General features: G+C 41.6%; 1 protein-coding gene across 3 annotated transcripts in view; it reads right to left on the reverse strand.

The window, feature by feature from the left end:
* The window catches only part of Elmo1 (engulfment and cell motility 1), a 463,267-nt gene that overhangs the window by 30,948 nt on the left and 407,370 nt on the right, over nt 1-24,949 (reverse strand). For all 3 annotated transcript variants that reach the window (XM_019210008.2, XM_010640488.3, XM_019210009.1), the window contains 2 exons: nt 9,386-9,549; nt 1,407-1,519 (listed from right to left, as the gene is read on the reverse strand). In XM_019210008.2, coding sequence (XP_019065553.1) covers nt 1,407-1,519; nt 9,386-9,549 — 277 coding nt within the window. The remainder of the gene's footprint in view (nt 1-1,406; nt 1,520-9,385; nt 9,550-24,949) is intronic.

The raw sequence follows: 24,949 nt of genomic DNA on the forward strand, positions 1-24,949 counted from the left end.
AAAAAAAAAAAAAAAAAAAAAAAAAAAAAAAAAAAAAAAAAAAAAAGCCGGAAATGCTTCCCACCTACTGAATCTGGTTGATGGTAACCATTTTCGTTTGACATTTTGAGGTTAAACAGTACAGAAATCTACCTTAAAAATTATGAAAACTGATTCTACCTCACCTTAGCTCAATGTTATTTATATGCCCCTAGCAAAATAACTGGCCTAGAAGAGAATCTGTTAGGGAACTTGAGAATAAGAGCTACCTGTGCTGAAAATTACCAGATTCAATCCAACACAGGATGCCAGCTCACCTAACACCACAGAAAGTCATGAAATGAGTGGACCATGGAGCTGTGGAGGAACGGTTATTGCTCCTCTGTGACTCTGGGTAGGTTAACCTCTTGGTATCTCTTTCCTTACCTGTTGCTATGGTATAGATATAAAATCCGCCCCCTCTCCAGGTACACATGTGGAGAGGTGGGACTTTCATAAGGTGACAGGGTCATAATGGCTCTAATGTCATCAGTCGGTCAATCCACTGACCAGATCATAATTTGATGACATAATTGGGAGGTGATGGAAACATTGGTGGCGGGTCCAGTTGAGAAGAGTGACTCATAATGGTGTAACCTCGGGGACTGTATCTCTTCCCTGACCTCTTCTACTCTGGCTGTCTGACTCTTCCTTGCTCTCTCTGCTTCCTGGCTGCCATGAGATGAGCAGCTTCCTTCCACCACACCCTTCCACCATGATGTTTCTACCTGGAAGACATCTGACCATGGACTGCAACTTCTAAAGCCATGAGCCCAAATAAATCTTTTCTCCTTTTAGTTGTTTTAAGGCATTGGGTCACAGCAACAGAAGCTCACTAACACATCTGTAAACATGGTATAACCACAACAGCTACTTCACATGGCGTTATGAGGACTCACTGCAGTAACAGTTATGCACACCTTAACAGGAGTCTTTGAAATGTGTGTTTAGGTGATGTTGCTGTTGTGTGAGCATCGCAGACTGTACTCACACACAAAGATAGAGTCCCATGGGGCCACCACTGTCTACGTGGCTTACTGTTTGCCTAAACATTGTAATGTGGTACATGACTAAGTAACATGTTTAGAGAGGAGCACAGCACATGATAGGCTCACAGTACACATTAGCTGATGATGATATCACCACAGCAACCTTATGTCATGAGACAAAGAATAAATGGCTCTTTAGCTCACTCTGTGGGTCCCTTGGCAAATCTGGATTTCAGTATTCCTTCTCCCTGAGGATGAATAGGAACCAGAACTGACCCGAACTGCTATTCCTGTCCTGAGCTATTTCTGCTGCATGGCCTACCCTTTCATCAACACCAGGCCTTGGTGATCCCCCAGGAGCAGCTGTACCACCCCAGTAGAGAGTGTCTCCACACATACCTTGCCTCCGCCTGGCATTGAGTTTCCGAAAGCAGGTCCCTTCCACAAGACGATTCAGGCGTTGTTGTTTGATCAACTCCAAGATCTCTGGCTGGATCTTCTCCTTCAGTTCCCTGTTGGCAGACACATACATTTCGCTTTTCCTCCACAAAAGCACCAGCTATTTTAGTGGCATTCTTCCAGAATAAAATATACTGATACCTTTTACATGTTTTTATTTAAAGCCTAGACAGAACTTATATGTGTCTAAGATAATAAATCCTTGGCCTCAAATTATTTTTCCCTTGCAGCAAGTAAACTCCTAGAGTACATCTGTGATCTGACCAAACAGAAATATTAGGAAACTATGTGATTACTATTTGTAGTAACGCTTTAAAAGTGAAGTGTCTCCCAGAGACTCCTGTATTGAGGGCTTGATGCACTATTCAGAGGTGGTACTTAGAAATGTGATTGGATCATAAGAGCACTATAAATTCATCAACGATTAATCCACTAAAGAGTGCATATCTCAATGGGGCCTAATGGATGAGGTAGGCCACTAGGACTGCGGCTTTGAAGGGTACATCGTATTCCTGGCCTCTTCCATTGATCTCCGCTTCCTGGCTGCCATGAGGTGAGCAGCTTCTTTCCTCCACCATACCTTTCCACCATCATGTTCCTGCTTGGAGCCAGTGGACCATGGACTGAAACCTCTAAGACCATGAGCCAAAATAAACTTTTCCACCTTGAAGTTGATTTAAGTCAGGTATTTTGGCACAACAACGACGAGCTAACATACTATTCCATAGTACACTTTCTTAGGACTGCTTTTTGTTTTCTATTCTTTTCTTTCACAAAGGAGACCCACGATGCTAGCCCAGATTCCTGCCCACAGAGACTGAGACAATGATGAGATAAATTAACAATTATGTGCATTTTGTCTCAGGCTAATATGATGTAACTAATTTCAGATGCACTATGTTGCAATGATATCATGATGAAGCTTAAGGGCCTTCAATTTTTTTTTTTTTAATTTGGAAGGAGTTTTAAAGAAGAAAACTGTATGTGAAACTCTGGCATTTGAGTTTACTGAAGCCAGAATTGTTCTACTTGAAGCTGGAAGAGCAGTGCTGGCAGTGCTGGCTAGAACACAGATCTAGAAGTCATAAGTTCCACTGTAGGCTGAACCCCAACAGCAGAAATTCACCCAAGTCTCAGTTCTCTTCTATGTAACATGGGGATAAGAGTTTTCCTGGAATTTTCCCAGAGGAGACAATGCAAACAGGAGCCTCTATTTAACAGTAGGTAGGAACATTAGGCATTACTAAATTGGCTTTGGTGACCTTCTCTCCTTTCCTCCGCCCAAACACTCCACATGTCCACACGGCAGTCAAGTCTCACATCTTCATCAGTGTTGACCTTAACTCTGCACTTGTCCTGACACTGGACAACAGGCAGTAGGCTTGCACCTGGTGCCCTGTTCCCAGTTGAGGGAGGCACTAATGCTTGGTGACATGTCCTATGGACCTGGCAGTGCACATGCAAATTTACCTCGGTTTATACCACTTTGCTTTGCAATCTCTGATCACCCCAAAACCAAACTTTTGAGCCTAAGTATTAGAGATTTATGCCCCATTTTGCAGATGGGGAACTAGCTCATGGATAGGTGTGGACTTGTCTTCCTTGTGCCAACTACTTCTATTTATACGTGAGCAAAATGGAAAAAGAAATCCATAAAGGGATTTGGATATCTAATACAGTACTCTAGTACTCTATTAGAGCATATTTTGGGGCTGGTAAATGGCCTGACACTTCAATCATTTGACAGTGCTCCAGCTGAATATCTATTTTCTTTTCTTTTCTTTTTTTGTACCAGGGATCCAGCTCGGTATCTATAAAGCATAATATGGAAATTCTGCCCTAATAATACAGCATGGAAAATTTGTACAGCCTTTCCTTTACAGGTCTCTTAGGGGCTCATCTCAGGCTTTCAGATCACTAAAACTATTTATTATCAACTTTCAGCTTTGGCAAAATGGACTCAGTAAATTGCAGCTTCGATGAACTCTGCACAGAGAGAAGAACAGGGTGACGAATTGCCTGAGCAGTCACACATGGCAATAAGTCATGGCTCTTGACACTGAGTCCCGGCAATTGGGCAGAGAAGATGTGGCATCCAAGGATGAAGAGAACACAAGAGAAAGGGTTTGGAGTTTCATCACTTCTTAGGTCAAGGTATGTCTTTAAATAATGAAAGTAGATTCTTTAGGCTTTGTGAACCATATGGTCAACAGACACACAAGCATGGCTGTATACTAGTAAAACTTTATTTACAGAAACACGTGGAGGGCAGGTTAGGCCCCAAAGCCATGGTTTGTGCATCTACAGTCTGGAAGGACTACGTGGAGATTCTGGGCTGAGTGACACTGTTCATTTCATGGAGACCAATCTGTTTCTGTCTCAGTGCTGGAACAACTCAGGGTGTAGTTCTTGATTCTGTTCTGTTCTTTATATAGCAAATCCATAGCTTTAAAGGCCAATTTCATTCTGACAGCTTCCAAATTTGTATGCCCAACTTTGACCTCCCTGCTGATTTCCACTCATCTGCCCACAGCCCAGTTGGATGTCTTGCAGTTTGATGGAGTAAGAGCTGAACTCCCGATCCCTTGTCCCAATCTACTCCACTCAACCTGTCCTTTAGCTATTCAGGCTCCAGACCTTCGGCTCACCCTCAACTCCTCTTTCTTTTACACTTACACAGAACAAATCAGGGAACAGCATTGTCTCTTATCTTCAAAATATAGCTAATCTATAGTAAACATTCTGTCACTTCTCATGACCTGTTGCTTAGTTTATTAAAATAAAGGGTCACATGGTATAACAGTGAGAACCCTGGACTCCAAAATAGCTTCTTGACTGAACTTCCTGCTTCCAAACTTACCTTATAGTCCATTCCCAATACAGCACATTTAGTCAGTGCTGGGCCCCAAGCCATCCAATGGCTCCCAACACAGATCTATATAATTGAGTTACCAGATGCTTTACTGGCCTCAATTTCTTTTGCTCTGCTTCTCACTTATTCTGACCCAGGCACACTGGGCTCCTTAGTATTCACTGAATGGTCAGACCTGTTCTGACTCCAGAGCAGGATGGTTTTGCATGGATGGTTCTTTCTGCCTGTCATGCCCTTCTCTGAAACACCTACATGACCTCTTCCTGAATCTCTCATACATTTTTAGGCTAATGTCATTATCCTGATTAGAGAGATCTATTCTAAGTATTCTTTAAAACTAGACTCTCTATTCCCTTTCTACTTCATGTTTCCATTGTATGTACCCATCTTGACATACTATCGTCTTATCTATCCTGTATATTGTTGGCTTCTCCTATGGAGATACGATCACCAGAAGGGTGACGACTGTGTTTGTTCTTTTCACCGTTGGATGATCAACACATACTTGGTACTTGGTATGTGACAGGCACTCAAAAAATACTTTTCAAGTGTTTGAACACAGGCCATTGTATAGTTGTCCTACTGTATTGGCTATGAGAAAGCTTTCAGGGACTCACATGGCTGGTCTTTAGAGCTGGTGCAGATTGGCTGTAGGAGTAACGAACTTATTTTTGGCTCTCTTTGTGTTTATTTCTTTCTCATTTTGACTGTTAAGACTGACAGTGTCAACCTGATTGACTTGAGGTCTGGTCAGGAGATTGGTGGAGCACACTTCTCAGTGTGTCTAGAGTTGTAATTTTGGGATCATGTCTGGTCCCTCACCCTTTCTCTCTGCCACTGTTTACCTGCTCTGATTCCCAACCACCATGAATTAAGCAGCTTTGCTCCGCCATGCCCATCTGCCATGTTTCTGCTATGGAGACAGAATCATGGACAGAATCCTTTGAAACCATGAGCCAAATTAAACCTATCCTCCTTTAAGCTGTGGGTATTGGATAGTGGGTCCTAGTGACAAGGCTGACAAATATGCTCATCTCCTTCAACTATACTTTCTGAGACAAAATGAGGCTTAACAAACACATTCCTGGGGTCACCTTTTACCACTCTCATATTAACAGAACCACAACGTGTTAAATTCTGTCTTTTTAAATAAGAGCAATCCTTTTCTTGAGTGGATATTATGTCCTGTGCTAAGTACTTTTCACACACTAACACGATTTTGTTGAATCCTGCTAGCAATCCATTGTTGGGGACACTTTTATCATGCTTATATTTGGAAATGAGAAGAGCAGGCTTAGAACTTGCCTACAAAAACACATTTGTAAATGTCAGCACAATTGAAATCTGACCCTGCTGGCCTGTTAGTTCTCTTGGTCCAGGGCTGAACACATGCAAGTTCCCTGCTTCACTGATGTCTGTGGCTGAGTCTCCCCTTCCCCCAGTTCAGTGTCAAATGGCCTATTTGCAGATTCTGCAAGCTTTTTATATCCATTAACTTGGACTAATTGTGTAGATGGGCTTATCTTCCCTGTTAATTCACACCTAGTAGGAAATAAAAAATATCTCCTCTTTGAAATAATAAAATAAGAACTAAGAACTGAAACAGAGCTTCTCTTTCAACTCACCGAATATATATTCCCCAGTGAATTTTTCATATGGAATTTCCATTTTTCAGCTTTTTAATGAACAGTATTAACTACACGAATCTCTGGGTTTTACTGTGACATTTCTGCCCACGTGCACTGGTTATGTTCACCTTCCCTTCCTTCTTGTCTTTCCCTAAAACCCAGACCTCTTCCAAGTCTCTAATGTCCCTCTTTTGCATTCAGGTTTTTAGTAGTTTCTGCATATGAGAGAACACATGGAGAGAATACTTGTCTTTCTGTGTCTGGTTTATTTCACTCAACATGATTAACTCTAGTTCCACCCATTTTCCTGTAAATCAGCTATATTTTTCTTCTTAGAATATATAAGCATTTTGGTTGCTTTTAACTTTTTTCTCAATATGGGGGTTTCTCAATATGGCAGAGAGAAAGGATGAGGGACCAGGGCCTTCAAATGGAGCTGAATCCCCAGCCCTGCTTTGATGTTTGATTTTGAAATAGGGTCTCATTAAGTCACTAAGTTGCCCATGCTGTACTTGAATTTGGCAATTCTTCTGCCTCAGCCTCTCACAATGCTGTGATTAGAGGTGTGTGACATCACACAAGGATGTGGAGCTGTTCTTATGAAGGTCAGATGTGTGGCTGATGGGGTCTGCCTTGGGTAGTGTGAGGGGCATAGGCAGCTGTGTGAGAGCACAGTGACTTGTGGGTGGAGAGGCTGGACATAGGTGGTCAGATCCCTGTCTGCAGTGACAGGCTTGCACTGGATGGTGTCAAAGGTGCTTTCAGCTCTAGAATGCCTCTATGCTTGGAAGAGGTGTCTCCTATGAGCTTGGGACACCCCTCCCACCCCGTGCTTTCTGTACTCTGCCTGAGCCATAGGTGAATAACCCTCTGCCTCTCCAGGGGCCAAGCACCTCTGGGTCTCTCTGCGCCCAGCACCTTAGGCAGGGCCTGGCATGGAGGGGTTGCTCAGTACATGTGTGTTGAATGAATGAATGACAAAGGGCATACAATCTACCTTTCCCCTCAGGTGACTTGGGTTTATTATATGAGCCTCACTGGCAGCAGTTAAGACTTTACCAGGCCCCACAATGAGTTTCTATCTAGTAGATCATGCAATAGACAAAACAGATCACTGGAGAGTAGATTACTCTTAACAGACAAAAAACATGTCCACTCTTGCTTGCTGTTTTCAGAGGCTGGGAAACAATCAAGCTGGTCCCTGGCCTGCCACTTAATTGTTATAGCATCTCACACCTTTGTGCTGTCACTGCAGCTATCAGCACTGAGAACTGCAGTGTGGCCAGGGTCCTCTCGAGGATCATGGCCAAGCAATGATGCCACAGCTACAGCCCTCCAGGAGACTCCCTTTCTTGGCACCACTTCTCCTTACATAGTAAAATTCAAAGATAAGAGCTCCTTATAATAAAGGGAAAGGAAACTTCGCAATGTGACAGGCAGTGCCTTGGAAGCGGAAGACAGAAAGACAGAGTCACAGCAAAGTACGGCTGATGCTGTTCTCTGGAACAAAGTCATGGTCAAACATTAACTGAGAACCGTGGCTGCAGCTGAAGTGATATTAATTTAGAATCACTCGGCCTCCACTGAAGTGGTTCTTCAACCATCTCTTTAGTTTTTAAGAGTAGTTGCCAAAAGTGTAATAAAATGTCCTCATGCTTGCAAATGGGTTGAAATTGGAGGCAGTGAAAGCCAGCCTTTCAGGGATGTGGCCCTGAAATGTGGTACCAGGTGAGAAACTGCATTTCCATGAAGCCGGTACTTATCCTAAGTGTCTTCCTCTTGGAAGCCCTGGCTGCTCCCTTCTCCTGGGTGTGGACCAGCTTTGCTTCTCTCAGGGCTGGCTGGGTGAGTGAAAGCCCCTGGCTCACACACTCTGCAGGCTGCAGCTCTGCTCTGAGGTTTCTAATGCTGCTTCTGAAGAAGTAAAAACAAGCAGGTGGTAGATGTCACCACCGGGCTACTGTCCTTGTACACCTGTGCCTCTTCTCAGCTTTGCTGTGCCTCACATGTGGCAAAGAGGCTTTAATGGGGTGGATGGGGCAGCATCCAGGGTCAGCAGATTTGAGCTCAAGTCCAGGCTCCTGCTCTTGTTGCAAGGCCTTCACTTCTCCCTATGGCATCCTGCCTTGGTATACGAGCAAGCCTCACCTATCTCACCAAGATGTGACGGAATGAAGGTGTACTGAGAGTTCTCTGTAAATCGCCACCCCTCAACAGTACCAAATATCTGAGGACACAACAGAAAGCAGGGGGAAACAGTGAGAAATAACCAGAAAGAGAGGGCAAGGGCAGTTTAAAGATGGGCTTCAGAACCTATGTCAGTTTTTCTTGGAAAAAAGGATCAAATGAAGATGCGTCCAGTCCTCTGAGGGCAGAACAAGAACAAAGGTCAAGCCCCTTTCCTATTTCACCTTTGTTCCACACTTCCTTCTTTGTAAAGAAAGGGAAACAAAACTCACTGAGCTATTAGAAAAGAATAGGAAAGATGGAGAAGGCAGGATAAGGACAGATGAAGCAAGAAAAATAATTCTCATCTTTGAGGTTCAGAACATTTGATGGAGACACACTAAAGTCTGAACAGGTTGCAAGTGACATTTTATGCAACATACTGTAAAAAAAGGGAACCCCCAGGAGCCTGCAGTTTACAGTTACAAGGCAGATAGGAGAGCCAGGCCTGGTGGCCTACATCTGTAATCCCAACATTCTGGGAGGCTGAGGGAGGAGGATTGAAAGTTTCAGTCCAGCCTGGGCAACTTAGCCTCAGGGGGTGGGGGAGGCCCTCCGTTCAATCTCCAGTACTGAAAAAAAAAGAGGTTGATGATTGACTGTGACATCGACTACAATCTGCTGGGCAGGGGACCTGCCCATTCCCTCAAGCTCACTGCACTCAAATCAAGCTGCTCTGGGGTCTTATTGCTTTAATGACCAGTAGGCTTCGCTCCAGCAGGGTCAGAGACTCTTACTACTCCAAGGGCACTGAGGTAAAACACAATTTTACAGGCAAAAGTTGTGGTCCCACGTGTTGGGAAAGGACCACTCTGCCAGCACAGGACAGCCTCTTTCCCACCCAGCCCTCCCTCAAGGAGCTGCTCAGACTTCTTCCATAGGGACCCCACTGGCTGGTACATGTGCTCATTCCAGAAACAGTGGGTCAGAGTCTTTGAGGAGCAGTGGCCCAATTCGACCTGGGTGAGTGGCCCGTGCCTATAATCCCAGCAATCTGGGAGGCTGAGGCAGGAGGGTTGTAAATTCTAGCCCAGGCTAGGCAACTTAGTGAACTGGTCAGACCCTGTCTCAAAATTAAAAAAAAAAAAAATAAACAGAACTGTTTTTAAAGGGTTGAGCATGTAGTGCAGTGAGAAGGCCCTGGGTTCAACTCTGCAGTACCACTTTCTAAAAAAAAGAAGGGAGCGACTTACAAAATCGGGCGAGACTGGAAATCTTCCTGATTCATCCTCTCAGACTGGCGGATTTTCAGGATCTCAGTGTAGCTCAGGTTCTGTAGTTTGCTCTTGAACTGGTCCAGGGAGCTAGGCTTGGTTGTCAGCGCCCTCATAACCTGCTCCCTCACCACCTGGATGACCTATGGGTGGAAGCAGGACTGTCATTCTCTTGCAACCGAGCTCTCCCATCAGAAAAGTCTCCACCGCATTGACAGATTCCTGCCTCCCCAGTCCCTATTGCACGTCCTCTCAGCCCAAACCCTGAGTGCACTTTTCCAAAGAGCAGATTTCCATTATGTACATTTTCTCCTTCTTCCTACTGTTGGAGCCACAAGGATGGAAATGGACTAAGTTAGAATGGAGGGGAGGGAAGCTCAGGGTGGAGGAGTGCTCCATTTACTGTGTGATTGCTGCTGAAACCACACTGTAAACAATGCAAACTCCAGAGTCAGAAATGCACAAAGGCCAAGCCATAGCTAGAAGCCTGCATATTAATTATTTCTTCCAGGAGAAAATCGCAGAGATACAATTAACTGGGGAAGTTTGTTGGCACCAGTTCAAGTGAAAGTGTGCAGATACCAACATCTCCCAGACCTCTTTCCCCATGTGTTCATGCAAATTATGTATTTAGAAATGTGCATGTGGTCTTGCCTCTTTAAGTCAGGCATTAAAGAAAGGTTTATTAAGTTGGAACAGACAGATCCCATTGGAAACCTCAAGGAAAAAGAATATGGTAATTTTTTGCCTCAGGACAGGTCTAGCTCATGAGCAGGCAATTAACCACTGCTTCTATTAATGTGGATTCATCTTCATCACAATACAAGAGGAAAAAAGGACCAGAGAACACATAGAGCCATCCAAGGGATTTGTGATCTTCTTGCTGCTCTTTGCAACCTCCACTATAGATGAGAACAATAGCCATTACCCTTTACGTCTGAAAGTTATGGTATGTCAGATATATATGTATTTTTTCTTTCATTTTCCAATTATATCTGTAATAAGGTACCAGCACCTGCACTATATATATATGAAGAAACTAAGTCTGTAAAATGTTAAAACATTAGTTCAAAATCAAATAGTTGGTAGGCGGCTGAGCTGGGATTTGAGCTCAGGATTGTAAACATTCTGCTATACAAGGTATGATCAAAATATGCAGTGAATGTTTAAATTATAACAAAATTTATTACAGTAAATGAAACATCATCATTAAACTCCCTCAAACTACTCTTCCCTTCTTCTACCACACATTTTCCAAAGTTCTTTCTGAAGCAGTTCTGGAAGGCCTTTTTTGTTTCTATGAAGTATGATAAAAATTATGGTGAATGCTGTTGTCAAGTACCGTCCAATGGAAAGGCAGGCTTGAAAAAACATAAAGTATATCCTCCTTCACTTTATTCACTGGGTCTGGCACTGTGAGACTTCAGGCTCCACCAAAGCCAAAACAAACATGAATGGTAAAGGTTTTTAATTAATTCAGAACATCTAAGAAAACAAGACAGCACAACTAAAGACACTCATGAAAGATCATTTCCAGAACTGCTTCATAAAATGTCACAAATGATGGGATAAGGACTCTTCTGAGGGGAATTAATAGCAATGTGTCCTTTATTGTAATAAAATTTTAAAATTTAAACAGTCACCCTAGTTTTTCATCCTACCTTCATCCGTAACTAGTTGAGTCCAAAGAGAACAAGTAGTCCAGTATGATGACTACCCCACAGATCTGGTGTTGAACAAGTATAAAGTATGGTGTTTGGCTTCTGTGAATGATTGATCTAATGAGAGATTTGTATGTGGCTAAAGATCATCAGAATGGAAGTGTGGAAATATCATAACAAAAACCAAAGGACTAAGTTGGCTGGCAGTGAGAAATTTCATTGAAGAAGACGTTTGACAAGGGTTTTAGACAAAGAATGGGTGTTCAATGATGTGACAACAACTGAATAATTGAACACCCTCACAGTGGAGGAACCTGGACTTACATCTAAATTGGAACTGATTACAGAAGCATTGTTTCATGCCCCAGCATCATGGCATAAAGGAAAACTTCCAGTTGATTTCTCACTGGATCTGCTCTTTATTTTTCTCAACTCAAGGAAGATGATAAATCTGAGATGCCTGGCAAACTTTCAAATTGTGACATAATGGTGGGCAGACTTGGTCAAGGCTGAACTATAATGCTTTGCGCTCATATGAGGGGCAACACAGGGGTTGGCCTTTTCCCCATTCAGAAAACCTCAGAGTTGAGGCAAGTTTGTTGGTCATTGAAATCTTCCAATGCTATTTGGCTTCAAGTGGAAAATAGGCAAGGTAAAAAAGACAAACACCCTGCCCCTTTAGCCCAGTGCAGCAGAAGAGCCCAGCTGCAAAAGACAGAGAGAGAGAGAGAGAGAGAGAGAGAGAGAGAGAGAGAGAGAGAAAGAGGGCCTCTTTGAGGCTCCTAGATGAAAATTGAAGCCCAATGGAAAAGTGAAGAAAATCTCGGCAATAAAGACACACCACACCACCATAGTTGGTAAATTGGAGGGACCAGCACCTCACATTGGAACCTGGTCTAACCTCAGGGGAAAGACAGCTGGAACCTTCAGCAGAACCCTGCAGAGTTCAACCCAGCAGGAGGTCAGAGATCTCAACTTAGGCCTTGCAGCCAGAAATCTGCCTGAACCTCAGGGGACAGCTACTGGCTTGCTGAGACTAATTAACTTAGATCTGCACACTCCTGCCCACCCTGTCTATTGTGTCAACAGAGGCATACCTTGAAGGAGGCCCTCTATTTCAATTTCTATTTTTTATTTTTTTATTTTTTTGGTACTGGGGATTGAACTTGGGTCCTTGCACTTACAAGGCAGGCCACCGAATCGCTGAGCTAAATCCCTGGCTGTATTTTTTATTTTTAAAGTAATATTTTCTCTTATTTTTAAATATTTAAAAATTTTTATCTATCATTTTCTTTTCTTTTCTCAAATTGTTTTTTTATCTTCTTTTTTATCTTCTTTTCTCTCTCCCACCTTGATCTTCATTTCTCTCCTTTTTTGTTCATGTCCCTATACTAATTCAAATTTCTTTCCTTTCTTCGTCTTTTATTCTTTTTTTCCTTCTCTCAATTGCCATTAGTTTTAAAAGAAAGTGATTACAGTCACTAGCCTCCCTTTTGCTGTTAGTTTGTTCTGTTCTTGTGTATATTTTGTTCTGTCTTCTCCTCTTCTCTTCAACAGATTCCTTGACTTTCTGTGATGTTCCTGTGTCCTCTGATCTCACTTCTAACCTTTCTCTATCCTATCTATTTATCTCTCCCTTCCCAAACTGAAGGGAGTCAAGTTGCTATATTGAAGAGGTTATTCACTATAAACATATTTTGGGCTGATCCTAGATTTTGATTTCATTCACATAGTTAAAGGTGACAGATTAATAACTGCCACAAATTGTCCTTTTCTAAATTTTGCTTGATGTTATTGTGTTGCTGATTTTATCACTTTGGGCTAAGGTGTTGTGATTGATCTAATCAACTGTCCTTCATGGTATAAAGAAAATGAGATTGTCTCAGAGTCATCAGAGACTCAAAGCCTAAAGACTAGCTATATCTGGAAGATCAAAGTATCAATCCAGGAATTAAACCAAGGACAGTACCAACAACAAAAATAGAAATGATAAGACATTTAAACAAGGCACAAACTCAGACTTTCACCTCACCAAAGGTAAATTCTGGGGGAAAAAGAGGTGGAAAAATCTGACAGTCAACCACATGGACACCCTGAACCGAAAGCATAGGAAGTGACAAAACAGATAAATAAGGCTTTAGAAAAATTCAAAGCAGAAATTATTTCTCAGATAACCACAGAGATGGTGAGAAGAATAAAAGACATGATTTAAAAAACAGATGAGCTCAGGATCATGATGGAAATCATGAATGCCCAGCATAGGAAAGAAATGCAAACCTTGAATGCCAAACATAGAAAAGAAATGGAATCAATGAAGCAGATTCAGATGTCCAAGAGATTAAAAACTCTATTGAGAGCATTCACAGCAGAATGAATGAATGTGAAGATGGAATTTCAGATATGGAAGATAGGATTACAGTCAGTGACCATGAAAAGAGGGATCTCTTGAAAACAGTAAGGGATCATGAGAAATCAACCAACAACTCTTAGATGATGCAAAGAAGAATAATATAAGACAGATAGGAATCCATGAAGTATCAGGAGAAAATACAAATGCCATAAAAAAACTGCTCACAGAATTAATGACAGAAAACTTCCCAAACAGAGCAAAATAAGTTGACATGCAGATAAGTGAGGTATACAGGACTCCAAATAGCCATGATAAAAAAAATCTACACCCAGAAATATAATAATCAAGATGCCAGAAACCCAACAGAAGAAGAAAATACTACAAGCAGTTAGAGAAAAGAAACCAATCAAATGTAAAGAAAGCCCATCAGAATCAGGGAAGACTTTTCAACACAAACCTTTAAGTCATGGAGAGCCTGGAGTGAGGTATTTCAAGTCCTAAAAGAAAACAATTTACAACCTAGACTAATGTATCCTGCAAAACTATCTTTCACAACTGATGGGGAAATAAGATACTTCCATGAAAAAGAACACCTGAGAAATTTCATGAACACCAAACCAGCACTCCAAAGACTTTTAAACAATATCCTGGAAAAGGTAATGAATGCCACAACTCCATAAGGGCCAACAGAGCAAATATACCAGGCAAGGCAAGAAATTAAAGGGAGAGAGGGAAAAATGAAAAATAAAAGAACCCAAAACAAGAAAATAACATGACAATGAAAAGTCAATATATAACAGTTTTAGCCATCAATGTTAATGCCCTCAATTCACCAAAGAGAAGAAACAGGCTGGCTCAATGGATTAAGAAGCAAAATCCAATAATATGCTGTATACAACAAACCCACTTAATCCACAAAGAAATGCATATACTGAGAGTAAAAGGAAGGAAAACAGTTCTCCATGTTACAAGAACCCAGAAAAAAGTGGGGGTATCTATCTTATTTGCAGATAGAGTGATTTCAAACCAAAACTAATTAAGAGAGACAAAGAAGGTCACTACATCCTTATAAAGGGAACAATCCAAGAAGAAGAAATGACAATCATAAATATATATGCACTGAATACTAATGCCCCCACCTATACAAAACAAATATTAATGGATATGAAAAATGAAATAAGCAGTAATACAGTTGTAGTGGGGGACCTCAATACTCCACTGATACAAATAGACCAATCACCTAGACAAAAAATCAACAAGGAAATAATAGAACTGAACCAAGTCTTTGAACAAATGGACTCAGTAGATGTTGACAGAGTGTTTCACCCCACAAAATCAGAATATACATTCTTTTTGGAAACACACAGTACATTCTCCAAAACAGATCAAATGTTAGTTCATAGAACATGCTTAAGTAAATGCAAAGGAAATAAAGTTATTCCCTGTATATCATCAGACCATAGTGCAATTAAACTGGAGATCAATAGCCTAAGAAATCAGAAGAACTTTATAAACACATGAAAATTGAATAACACACTGCTAACCAACCACTGGGTCACACAGGAAACAAAGTAGAAATAAGATAGTTTCTACAACTAAATGATAATGCAAATACAACACACAGGAATCTATGGGACATAATGAAAGCAATTCTACAAGGGAAATTCATAGCAGTAAATGCCCATACTAGGAAAACAGAGTGAGCTCAGATGAAGAACCTAATACTCAACCTTAAACTCCTAGAAAAAGAAGAGCAAGACAAACCAAAAGTTCATACAAGGGAGGAAATTATGAAGATCTGAGCAGAAATTAAGGCAATGGAGACTAAGAGAACAATACAAAAAAATCAATGAATTGAAGAGTTGGTTTTTCAAAATAATAAATAAAATGGACAAAACCTTAGCGAACCTTATCAAAAAAGGAAAGAAAAGCCTCAAATTCATGCAATTAGGAATGAAAAAGGTGACATCAAAACAGATCCACCAGACATCCAGAGGATCATCAATTCTACTTCATAAAACTATACTCTAATAAAATGCAAAATACAGAAGAAACAGACAGATTTCTAGATATATATGAACTTCCAAAGTTGAACAAAGGAGATAGAAAAAGTCTAATCGCCACAATTACAATCAGTGAAATTGAAAATGTAATTAAAACATTACCAACAAAGAAAAGCCGAGGTCCTGATCCCTTCACTGCTGATTTCTGAAAGACATTTAGAGAAGAACTATTGCCACTACTCTTTAAACTTTTCAATGAAATTGAAGGGGAAACAATACTTCCAAATTCATTCCTGGAAGTAAGTGTTACTTTGATTTCAAAACCAGGGAGAGACCCAAACAAAAAAGAGAACTACACGCCAATCTCCCTAATGAACATAGATGCAAAAATCCTCAATAAGATACTGGCAAACAGAGCACAGAAGATCATCAAGATCATACACGTGACCAAGTCATATTTATCCCAGTGATGCAAGGATGGTTCAACATATGTAAGCCAATAAATGTAATACACTATATTAGCATAGTCAAGGACTAAAACTATATGATCATCTCAATAGATGCAGAAAAAGCATTCGACAAAATACAACACCCATTTATGATTAAAAACCCTATAGAATATTGTAATAGATGGTCTTTATCTCAACCTGATAAAGACTATCTATGAAAAACCAACAGCCAATATCATACTAAATGGTCAAAAACTGAAAACCTTCACATTAAAATCAGGAAGAAGACAAGGATGCCCACTATCACCACTCCTATTCACCAGTTTTGGAACATTAGCCACAGTAATTAGACAAGAGAAAGAGATAAAAGGAATAAAGATAGGAACAGAAGAAGTTAAACTATCCTTATCTGCTGATGATATGATATTCTACATAGAAGAACCAAAAAATTCTGCCAAAAGACTTAATTGACAGATACAGTAGAGTAGGTGGATACAAGGTCAACACTCAAAAATCAATAGCCTTCTTGCACACAAATAACAGACTCACTGAGAGAGAAAGTAGGGAAACAATTCCTTTCACAATAACATCCAAAAAAAAAAAAAAGAAATATCTAGGACTCAATCTAATGAAGGAAATAAAAGACTGCTGCACTGAAAGCGATAGCACTCTGAAAAGGGTATCAGAAAATGGAAAAACATCCCTTGCTCCTGGGTAGGAAAAATCAACATAGAGAAAATGGCCATACTTCCAAAAGTTCTATACAGGTTCAATGCAACAGTGATTGAAATCCTAACAGTATATTTCACAGAACTTCAGAAAATAATCCAAAAATTCATTTGGAACCAGAAGAGACTTAGATAGCAAAAGCCATTCAATGCAACAGAGACATGGCTAGGGTTATCACAATTTCCAACTTGAAACTATACTACAAAGCCACTGTGATAAAAACAGCATGGAACTGGTTAAGAAACAGAACTGAGCATCAGTGGAATAGATTAGAAGATGCAGAAACAATACCAGACACACTGTTACCTCATCTTTGACAAAGAAGCCAACCATCCTCACTAGAGGAAAGATAACCTCTTTAATAGATGGTGTGGGAAAAACAGGATTTCAACTTGCCAAAGATTAAAACTAGACCCTTATCTTTCACCATACACTAAACTAAAATCCAAGTGGATCAAAAATATAAACATTAAAACAGAAACATTAAACTTGTTGAAAGATAAATTAGTTAGAACTCTTGAAGACACTGGCATAGGACAAGCTTAATGAACAAATCCTCAGGAGCATGAGAAGTTGCACAAAGAATCAAAAACTGGGATCCATTGTAATAAAAAGTTTTTGCAGTGCAAGAGAAACTACCAACAGAACTAAGAGACAAACTACAAAGTGGGAAAGCATTTTTACCAGCTACTCCTCAGACAAAGGACTACTATCTAGAATATGTAAAGAACTAAAAATAGAAAAATCAGACCCCCAAATACAAAGACCTGGTTAAAAAATGGGCATCTGAAATGAACACACAATTTTTAGACAAACAAGTAAAAGCCACAAATATATGAAAAAATTTTCAACATCACTGTTGATTTGAGAGATGCAGATGAAAACAACACTGAAATACCATCTTATCCCAGAAAGCAAGGCTGTTATCAAAAAATCAACTAATAACAAATGCTGGCAGGGATGTGGGGAGAAGGGAACCCTTCTTCATTCGTGGAAGTACAGATTGGTGCAACCACTATGGAAATCAATATGGACACACCTCAAACAACTAGGATTAGAGCTCCCATTTGACCCAACTATACCTCTCCTGGATATCTTTCCAAAAGAATTCAAAGAATCATACCATAGTGATATATGCTCACCCATGTTTATAGCAGCACAGTTTGTAATAGGTAAAGCTTGGAAACATCCCATTTGCCCATCAACTGGAGACTGGATAAAGAAGATGTGGTTTTTCTATAACTTGGAGTATGATTCAGCCATAAAGAATGAGAAACTAGAGAAATTTATAGCCGAATGTACGCATATTTAGGTTATACTATTAAATGAAATAAATAGGACACACTTGAGTAAATACCAAATAGTTTCTCTGGTGTGAAAAACTAAAAGCATAAAGAAGTTTCAAATGGTATAACTGATAGTGTGAACTAGGAAGAAAATGGCTAAACTGGAAGCGGGAGGGGAGGGAAAAGGAATAAGGGAAAAGAAAAAAATAGGAAAAAATGGAAACAAAGTCTTTGTAAATAGGGAAGGGTGGAGGGGTGAAGGGAGGGCATGGGTATGGGTTAAAAATAAGAAGCAAGACATATCATGTGAAGGTACAAGATCCCAATGATAAATGTGAGTGTACTGTTTGCTTTTATGTTATGGAGATGACCATTTCCATACCAGACCTGCCTAGACACAAGAGTAAGTCTAATAGGCAGGCACATGACCTGAATTAGCCATGAATCAGCATCCTTACCAAGACGCTTTTGACATCACTTGAGATAGAGGTGAAGTATGCTTTTTTTTTTTTTTTTTCTGCTCAAACTGAGAGGCTTAAGACTATTTCCTTTAATATATAGGAGTGTGGAAGATGAAGAGACCAAAGCCAAAAGAAACAGACAAAAAGGGAGGAATGAGATTGTGAGATAGTGTTAATAATGGTTAATCTTTAGTCAACCACGAAGGACATTTCAACCCTTACATTTTGTGCATTGGTCACATCAATCTTCATGTTCTTAAAATGTTGTGAATGAGACCTTTGTCCCCTGGAACAAGAATCCCAACAAAAACATATAGTGAAGTCCAAGAGGAGAATCAGCTGGAGGGGCTGAGGATGCCCAGATAAAGGGAGAAACCAGCAAGCTGGACAGAAACACCAAAGAAATATGAGACAATAAAGAAATGGGTTTGTAAAGAACAGCATGATTGTGCCTTTGCACAGAAATGATGATAATCTCCCATGGAATATGGAGAATACATCTGCTACTTAAGAGTTTATGCTTAAAATCCAGGGTTAGAGCTTCCTTAGCTCTAGCTTAAGACTTTGATTCCTATCAGATGCAAGAATACATAGTAGGAAAATCCTTTAACATCTCCTAAATCAACCATACTCCATCTGGAAGAAAGTACAGAACCCTTTCTAAGAATATGTTGGGTAACCCGCAGAGGGGAAAGAGGCCTTGAGGAACTTGGCCCCAGGTGGAAGGATGACAGCCGTGTGTGTAAGGCACAACACAAAGGCTGGTGGTGCCCGGGACTACCTTTGCCTACTGCCCTTCACTGTTTTGTTTGGCCATGGCCCTGAGGAGTTCATGAGTCACTCTGTATGCCAAGGAAAATGACCTCAGTGAGAAACATCATTGACTATTTCTAGGCAACAAAATTTCTAAATAAAGCAAATATGACTCTGTGCCTTTGCAAAGTAGCTTCTCCAATTCTTATGACTGATGAAGTAAAGTCTCTGTTAGTGTCTCAGGTATCCAATGCCAACCAAGATGTTCCCAATCACCATCGTTAATTCTGCTCTCTTAGAAAACGTTGGGCCTTTTAACATTTGTTTGAACACCTGTAGAGGGTGTTGGAGGCATGTCAGCAAATCAATAAGCTTAAAATATTTTAGTTGTGGCATGTACTTTGCCACAGACATCAAATACACAAACTCTTAGAATCTATACATATGGGTGATATGTTCTGAAGTTTTCCTAGAATATGTTTGTTCTCTATAATAATGTCATATGTTGCAAAAAAGTAGAAATTCTACAAGGCACTAGTAACTTAAATGGAGGAGAACTTTTGGCTCTTTGGAAGACTAGGGTGAAGATGTGACTCAAGCATGCCACTGATAAAGCATCTGACTATGCCCCTGGATTCACTGTTGTTTCTTTAAATGTGTTCCTGTGTCTTATTCCAAGATCTATGGAGCCTCCATGCTGTCTTAGTCTCATCCCTTCTCCAATCCTGCCTTTTACCCTGCATTATTCATGCAGTCATTCAGTAATTGTTTCTCCAGCATCTACTCTATGTAGAGCCTTCTGCTGAACAAGCTTTCTGCCTGGGAAAGTGTGTCAGACACATTCTGTCCTCAGCCAGGGAGGGCAGGGTGGGAGGAGTGGTGTCCCAGCACAGCAGAGGGCCACGTGTTCATGCCACAAATAAAATCCTTCTCAAATGCTGGCAGGATGAGAACAATATGAGGAGACACCATGTGTAGCCACCTGAGGTACACAGGAGAGGAGTTTCTTGGTGGGAGAAACAGTAGAAGCACAGGCTCAGGGAGAGAAGGAGAAGACAGGTGTGGGTAGGGAAGAGGGTGCAGCAGTATCTTGAAGCTGGAGAAATGAGATGTGGTTTCCTGGTGTGGCTGAAAGGCTGGCTGGGTCGGATGTAGGTTGCTCTGATGGCTAAGATGAAACATACATACATATGTGTGTGTGTGTGTGTGTGTGTGTGTGTGTGGTCACAAGATTTTGGAGTGCAATAAAATTCATTAAAGTATTCCGGGACACTGTGGCAGGAAGTTGGACTGTGTCAACTTGATTGGCTTGACATCCATCCAGACAACTGGTAGAACACACTTCTTGGGTATGTTTGAGTGGGTCAACAGCAGGCTGACTTTGGAAACTCTATTGCCCCTTTCTCTCTGCTCTGCTTCCCAGCTGCCATGAGCAAAGCAGCTTTGCTCTACTAAGCCCTTCTGCCATGATGTTCTTGCACTGGGGTCAGCCAGCCAGGGACTGATCCCCTGAAACTATGAGCCAAATTAAGACTTTGCCTCTTTAAGTTGTGGGCATCTGGTATTGTGTTTCAGCAATGGAAAAGCAACTAATCCATCCTCCTAGAAAGAAGTCCCTCATGTGGGTGGTTTCTCCTATAAAAATATGTTTGACAGGTTTTTCCTAAACCACATTTATTCCCTTGGGAACTTACTAGAAATACAGCTTGCTAGGCCCACCAGATACTCTGTGATCTACTAGACAAGAAATCCTAGGAGTGGCCTCCCCTAATCTCATTAATGCCAGCATCTCTTCTAATTTTTCTCATATTCTTGTGAATTTCTTTGTTGGAAAGCAGTTAAATTCACTGGTATACTTTCTACCCCATCTAGATCATAAGTCCCTGGAGGGCAGGCTCTATTTCTTATTTATATCATGGACCACGGTACATAGTACTTAACACAGTCTCTTCTAGGCTGTAATAGTGACTGATATGTTCAATGTCAAAGACTCTTAGGCTCCCACCTTTCATATGTAGAGTTAAACAGCAAATCAGTGCTTCACAGAATTATGAAACCATCGGGCGAGTTTTAAAGTGTACTTCTTCAAAACCTAAAGAATTGAGTCTATGGGGTTGAAATGACATTCTGGGATGTAAGAGTTCATGATGGGCTTCTTTCCAGGGCTGAGTTAGAAGGTAGCTGATAAGAGAGGGCAAAGGGTTGCTGGTGAGACCACAATGGTGTACACTACTGGGCACTGCCATGACTAGGTTGTCAAGGCCTGAAAAGCACAACTTATCCCCACTCAGTGGAACCATTAACAATGATTTATCTTCATAATGAAAAGAGAAGGCTTGAGGAAGACAGATGCCCACACAGCCCAACTTAAGAACAGCTCTTTTGGGAGACAGTTCCTAATGCTGGGCCATTTTTTTCTTCTCAAGAATGTCATCTCCACAAAACAAAATAATGGAAGGCTCAGATGGAACAAAGTACTGGGGGGATTCTACCTGGAGAGGATTCTGGGGGAAGGTGGATCCCAAGTGCTCAGCTGTGAAGGACAGTATTCCAGAGGCCATACTCTGATGGTAGAATGTGGAGAAATGGTCGCATAAAAAAAGTACAAAAAATAATGATTTTCTTGGTAAGGACAATTATTGACCCAGATGCAGGCTGTTCATTGATTCTTTCCCAACCCTCATGTCCCCAGGGAGGTCTTTTTTGTTGTTGTTGTTTTTTGAGACAGGGCCTTACTATGTAGTTGAGACTGACCTGGAACTCACTATGTAGCCCATGCTGGTCTCGAACTCATAGTGATCCTCCTGCCTCAGCCCCTAGGGAGGTCTTTAAAATCAGGGTGGCTCCTGGAAAACCAAGATGGTTTGTACCAGAGTCAGGGAATGGACTTTTCAGGCCAGGCCATGCATAAAAGACATTATACTGAGTGATGTCAAGAGTATTAAACAGAGGAGAGAGAAGATAAAGGTGTTCAGTATGCTCAAGGAATACAATTTGTGTTTTCTGAATTTTCTTTGAGACAGGGAGGCACAGAGAACTGCTTATGTATGTGAAAGTCACAAGCAATGAGTAAGTGAAGGGTGTGGCTGTGTTACAGTAAAACTTTATTTACAAAACACAGGTCATGGGCTGGATTTGGTCTGCAGCAGCAGTTTGTCAGGTGTGGAGGAAAAGCAGCCGGGTTTAGAGTTAAAGAGTGTTCATTTCTGTCTGGCTCCACCACTCACCAGTTGGCAAATGGCTCTGCTTCTCTGAACCTCACTTTCCTTATCTACAAAGTGGGGAGATCCTGTGTAGCCAGGTTTAGGAGGTACACAGCATTGAGCCCCACACCTTATATATAAAAGGTTCCTCTCGAGTCACAGTTATAAAGACATTGCATCCAAAGAAAATAATCACCCCTGAAGCTTGCATACAATGTGTACATCCTCATAGGAGGACTCTGAGCGCTCAAATCACAGGCAGGCAAATTCAAGATTATCTTTAGGTTGCATGAAACAGAACTGGTTTGAACAGATGACAGAGAAGTATTTATTTTAAGCAATACTCTCAATTTTAACCTGACTGGCTCCAGGGTCTTAACAGATACTCTGGCTCATCCCTGCTCCTTTCTGCCCCACATGCAGCCCTTGAGTGACCACTGCAGTCCCTCTGGTGAGAATTAGCCTGCCCATGGCTCAGTAGGTTAGGCTTGGTGTAAATGAAGAGGAAATGCTCCCAGTCACTCAGGGGCAGTCCAGCTGGTGTGCAACCTCTAACCCCTATTTCACTATGTGTCCTCAGGGATATTAGCTGAATTTGAAACATTCTGTTCATCAATAAATGCAAAAAGCTCATGTGGATATCACAAAGGACATGGCCTTATCTTTGCATCCAGTAGTAAGCCTTAGCAAATCTGTCTAGTTACTTTTTTGCATTGCTGAGACCAAATATCTGACAACCACAAGTTAAAGGGGGAAAGGTTTATTTCAGCTCAGGGTTTGTAGAGATTTAGTCCACAGGTGGCTTATTCCAAGCCAGGCCAGAGAAACGATTCATGGAGTGGCAGGCAGAAGGCAAGGAAGCAGCAAAGCAGCAAGCAGCAAGCCTGCCTTTCCCTTTTACTCCACCCAGGCTACAAACCTTTAGGTTGGTGCTACTCATACCCAGAGTGTGGTTTCTATCTTCAGTAAATCCATTCAGTTATATCAAGAGCTATGCTAATTCCTATCAGTAGACTAATTTAGCACCACACCCTTGATCCCAGTATCTCATCCTTTATTTACTTTCACACTCTAGATCCAGCCACTCCTGAAAGGCCCCACCTATGACTGCACAAGGCTTTGAGGGGATGTCTAGATATAAGCTATAATAAAGGCCTTTCTCTTCTCTGTTTCACCAGTGTGAGTCTGATGCTGAACCAAAGGGCCAGAGCCATGCTTGAGCACTAAGGTCCTTGCAACTCCCGATTTGTAAGATGCCATTTCACACCCAACAAGGGCAAGCTTGTGGTACATCACAGCACCAGGTGAGAATCGTGGGCTGAGAAAATGGAACAGTTTGTTGCAGAATGGCTCTTGCTCATGCTTTGACTCCTCTCAGTTAAAGTTCTGGGATGCAACCACTGATAACATGATGCCTGCTCCCTGCACTGATTGCTGAGCAGCTCTTAGAGAGGCTTTGGTACATCATGATGAATTCTGCAGCAATGATCAAAATAATGGGGCCTTTGAGCTTGGGAAACTCCATGTTTGTGAAAACTGGGACATTTGCTCTGCAGATCCCAGGGTTGAGGTGCAGGGTGATGTGTTGTTGGCTGTGCCTCTGGCTTTGTGTTTCTCTGTCTACTTCACATTGTTCACACTGTGCTCTCTGGGGACTGCTGCCTGTCACCTCTCCCAGGGTATGTGATAGCCTTCTAAGACTCTGCCCTCCCAGGCTCTCCTCACAGAGCCTGCTCATTTCGAAGTGCAAAGGTGATCTCATCATTTGCCTGCTTAAAACCTCCTGTGGCTCAGCACTGCATTTGGCAGGCAGAGAGTAGCCTCTTGACCATGCTTTTTTCACTTCCCCCTCCTGCACAGAGATCCTAAATGGGCTTAGCCTCTGTACCCCACGATCTCACCCCACCAAGAACTTCTCAGTGTTTGAATTCCACTCTGGTGCCTGCAGAGCTGCTTTTCCTCCCACCTGTGACTAATACTTTCCTGCTGCCCTGGTCGTTAGTCAAATTGAAGCTTGGAAGCCTCTGCTCTTGATAACCTCTACCTGACCTGCAGCCTTGCCCAAAAGTCAGGGTCACTGTACCCATTCTCCCAAGCTAGTGTGAACTGGGCCATAATGAATGGCTTGTGTCTTCTTCATTTACTATTTTATCTCTAGAGCCTGCTCTGACCAAGCATGTACTAGCTATTGGAAAAAGTATCTGTTTAATTTATGACTGATGATCAAAATGATCAAAGGAAAGAAACAGCCTCTAAAATCAGTAGCTCCTAACTCTCACAGTGTAACAAAATTTATGACTTGCCTTGGTCCAATTCTGTTGCTGCAGTGGGTGGTAGAAGTGGATCATATTTTATCCAGGTCCCCAGAGGAGCGAATGTGCACCTGGTGCTAAGAAGCGCACAGGGGAGAGGAGTGCGATTCCTGGGAAAGGAGAGGAGCCACTCCTGCCCTCAGTGCTGTCCAGTGAGATTTACAGATGCCACTGGACAAGCTGAGACCTTAGCTCACTGTTGCCCATAGTTCCCCTCTAGTATAAACAACATCAGTGTCCTGACCACTGGGGACAGGACAGGGCCCTTGCCTCCTCTCAGCCTAGCTCCCTCAGATGCCACCTCCACTGGGGGTCAGGAATCCATGACCACCATGC

Source organism: Fukomys damarensis, unplaced genomic scaffold (genome assembly GCF_012274545.1).
Source record: "Fukomys damarensis isolate Sample0158 unplaced genomic scaffold, DMR_v1.0_HiC HiC_scaffold_17, whole genome shotgun sequence".
NCBI lineage: Eukaryota > Metazoa > Chordata > Mammalia > Rodentia > Bathyergidae > Fukomys > Fukomys damarensis.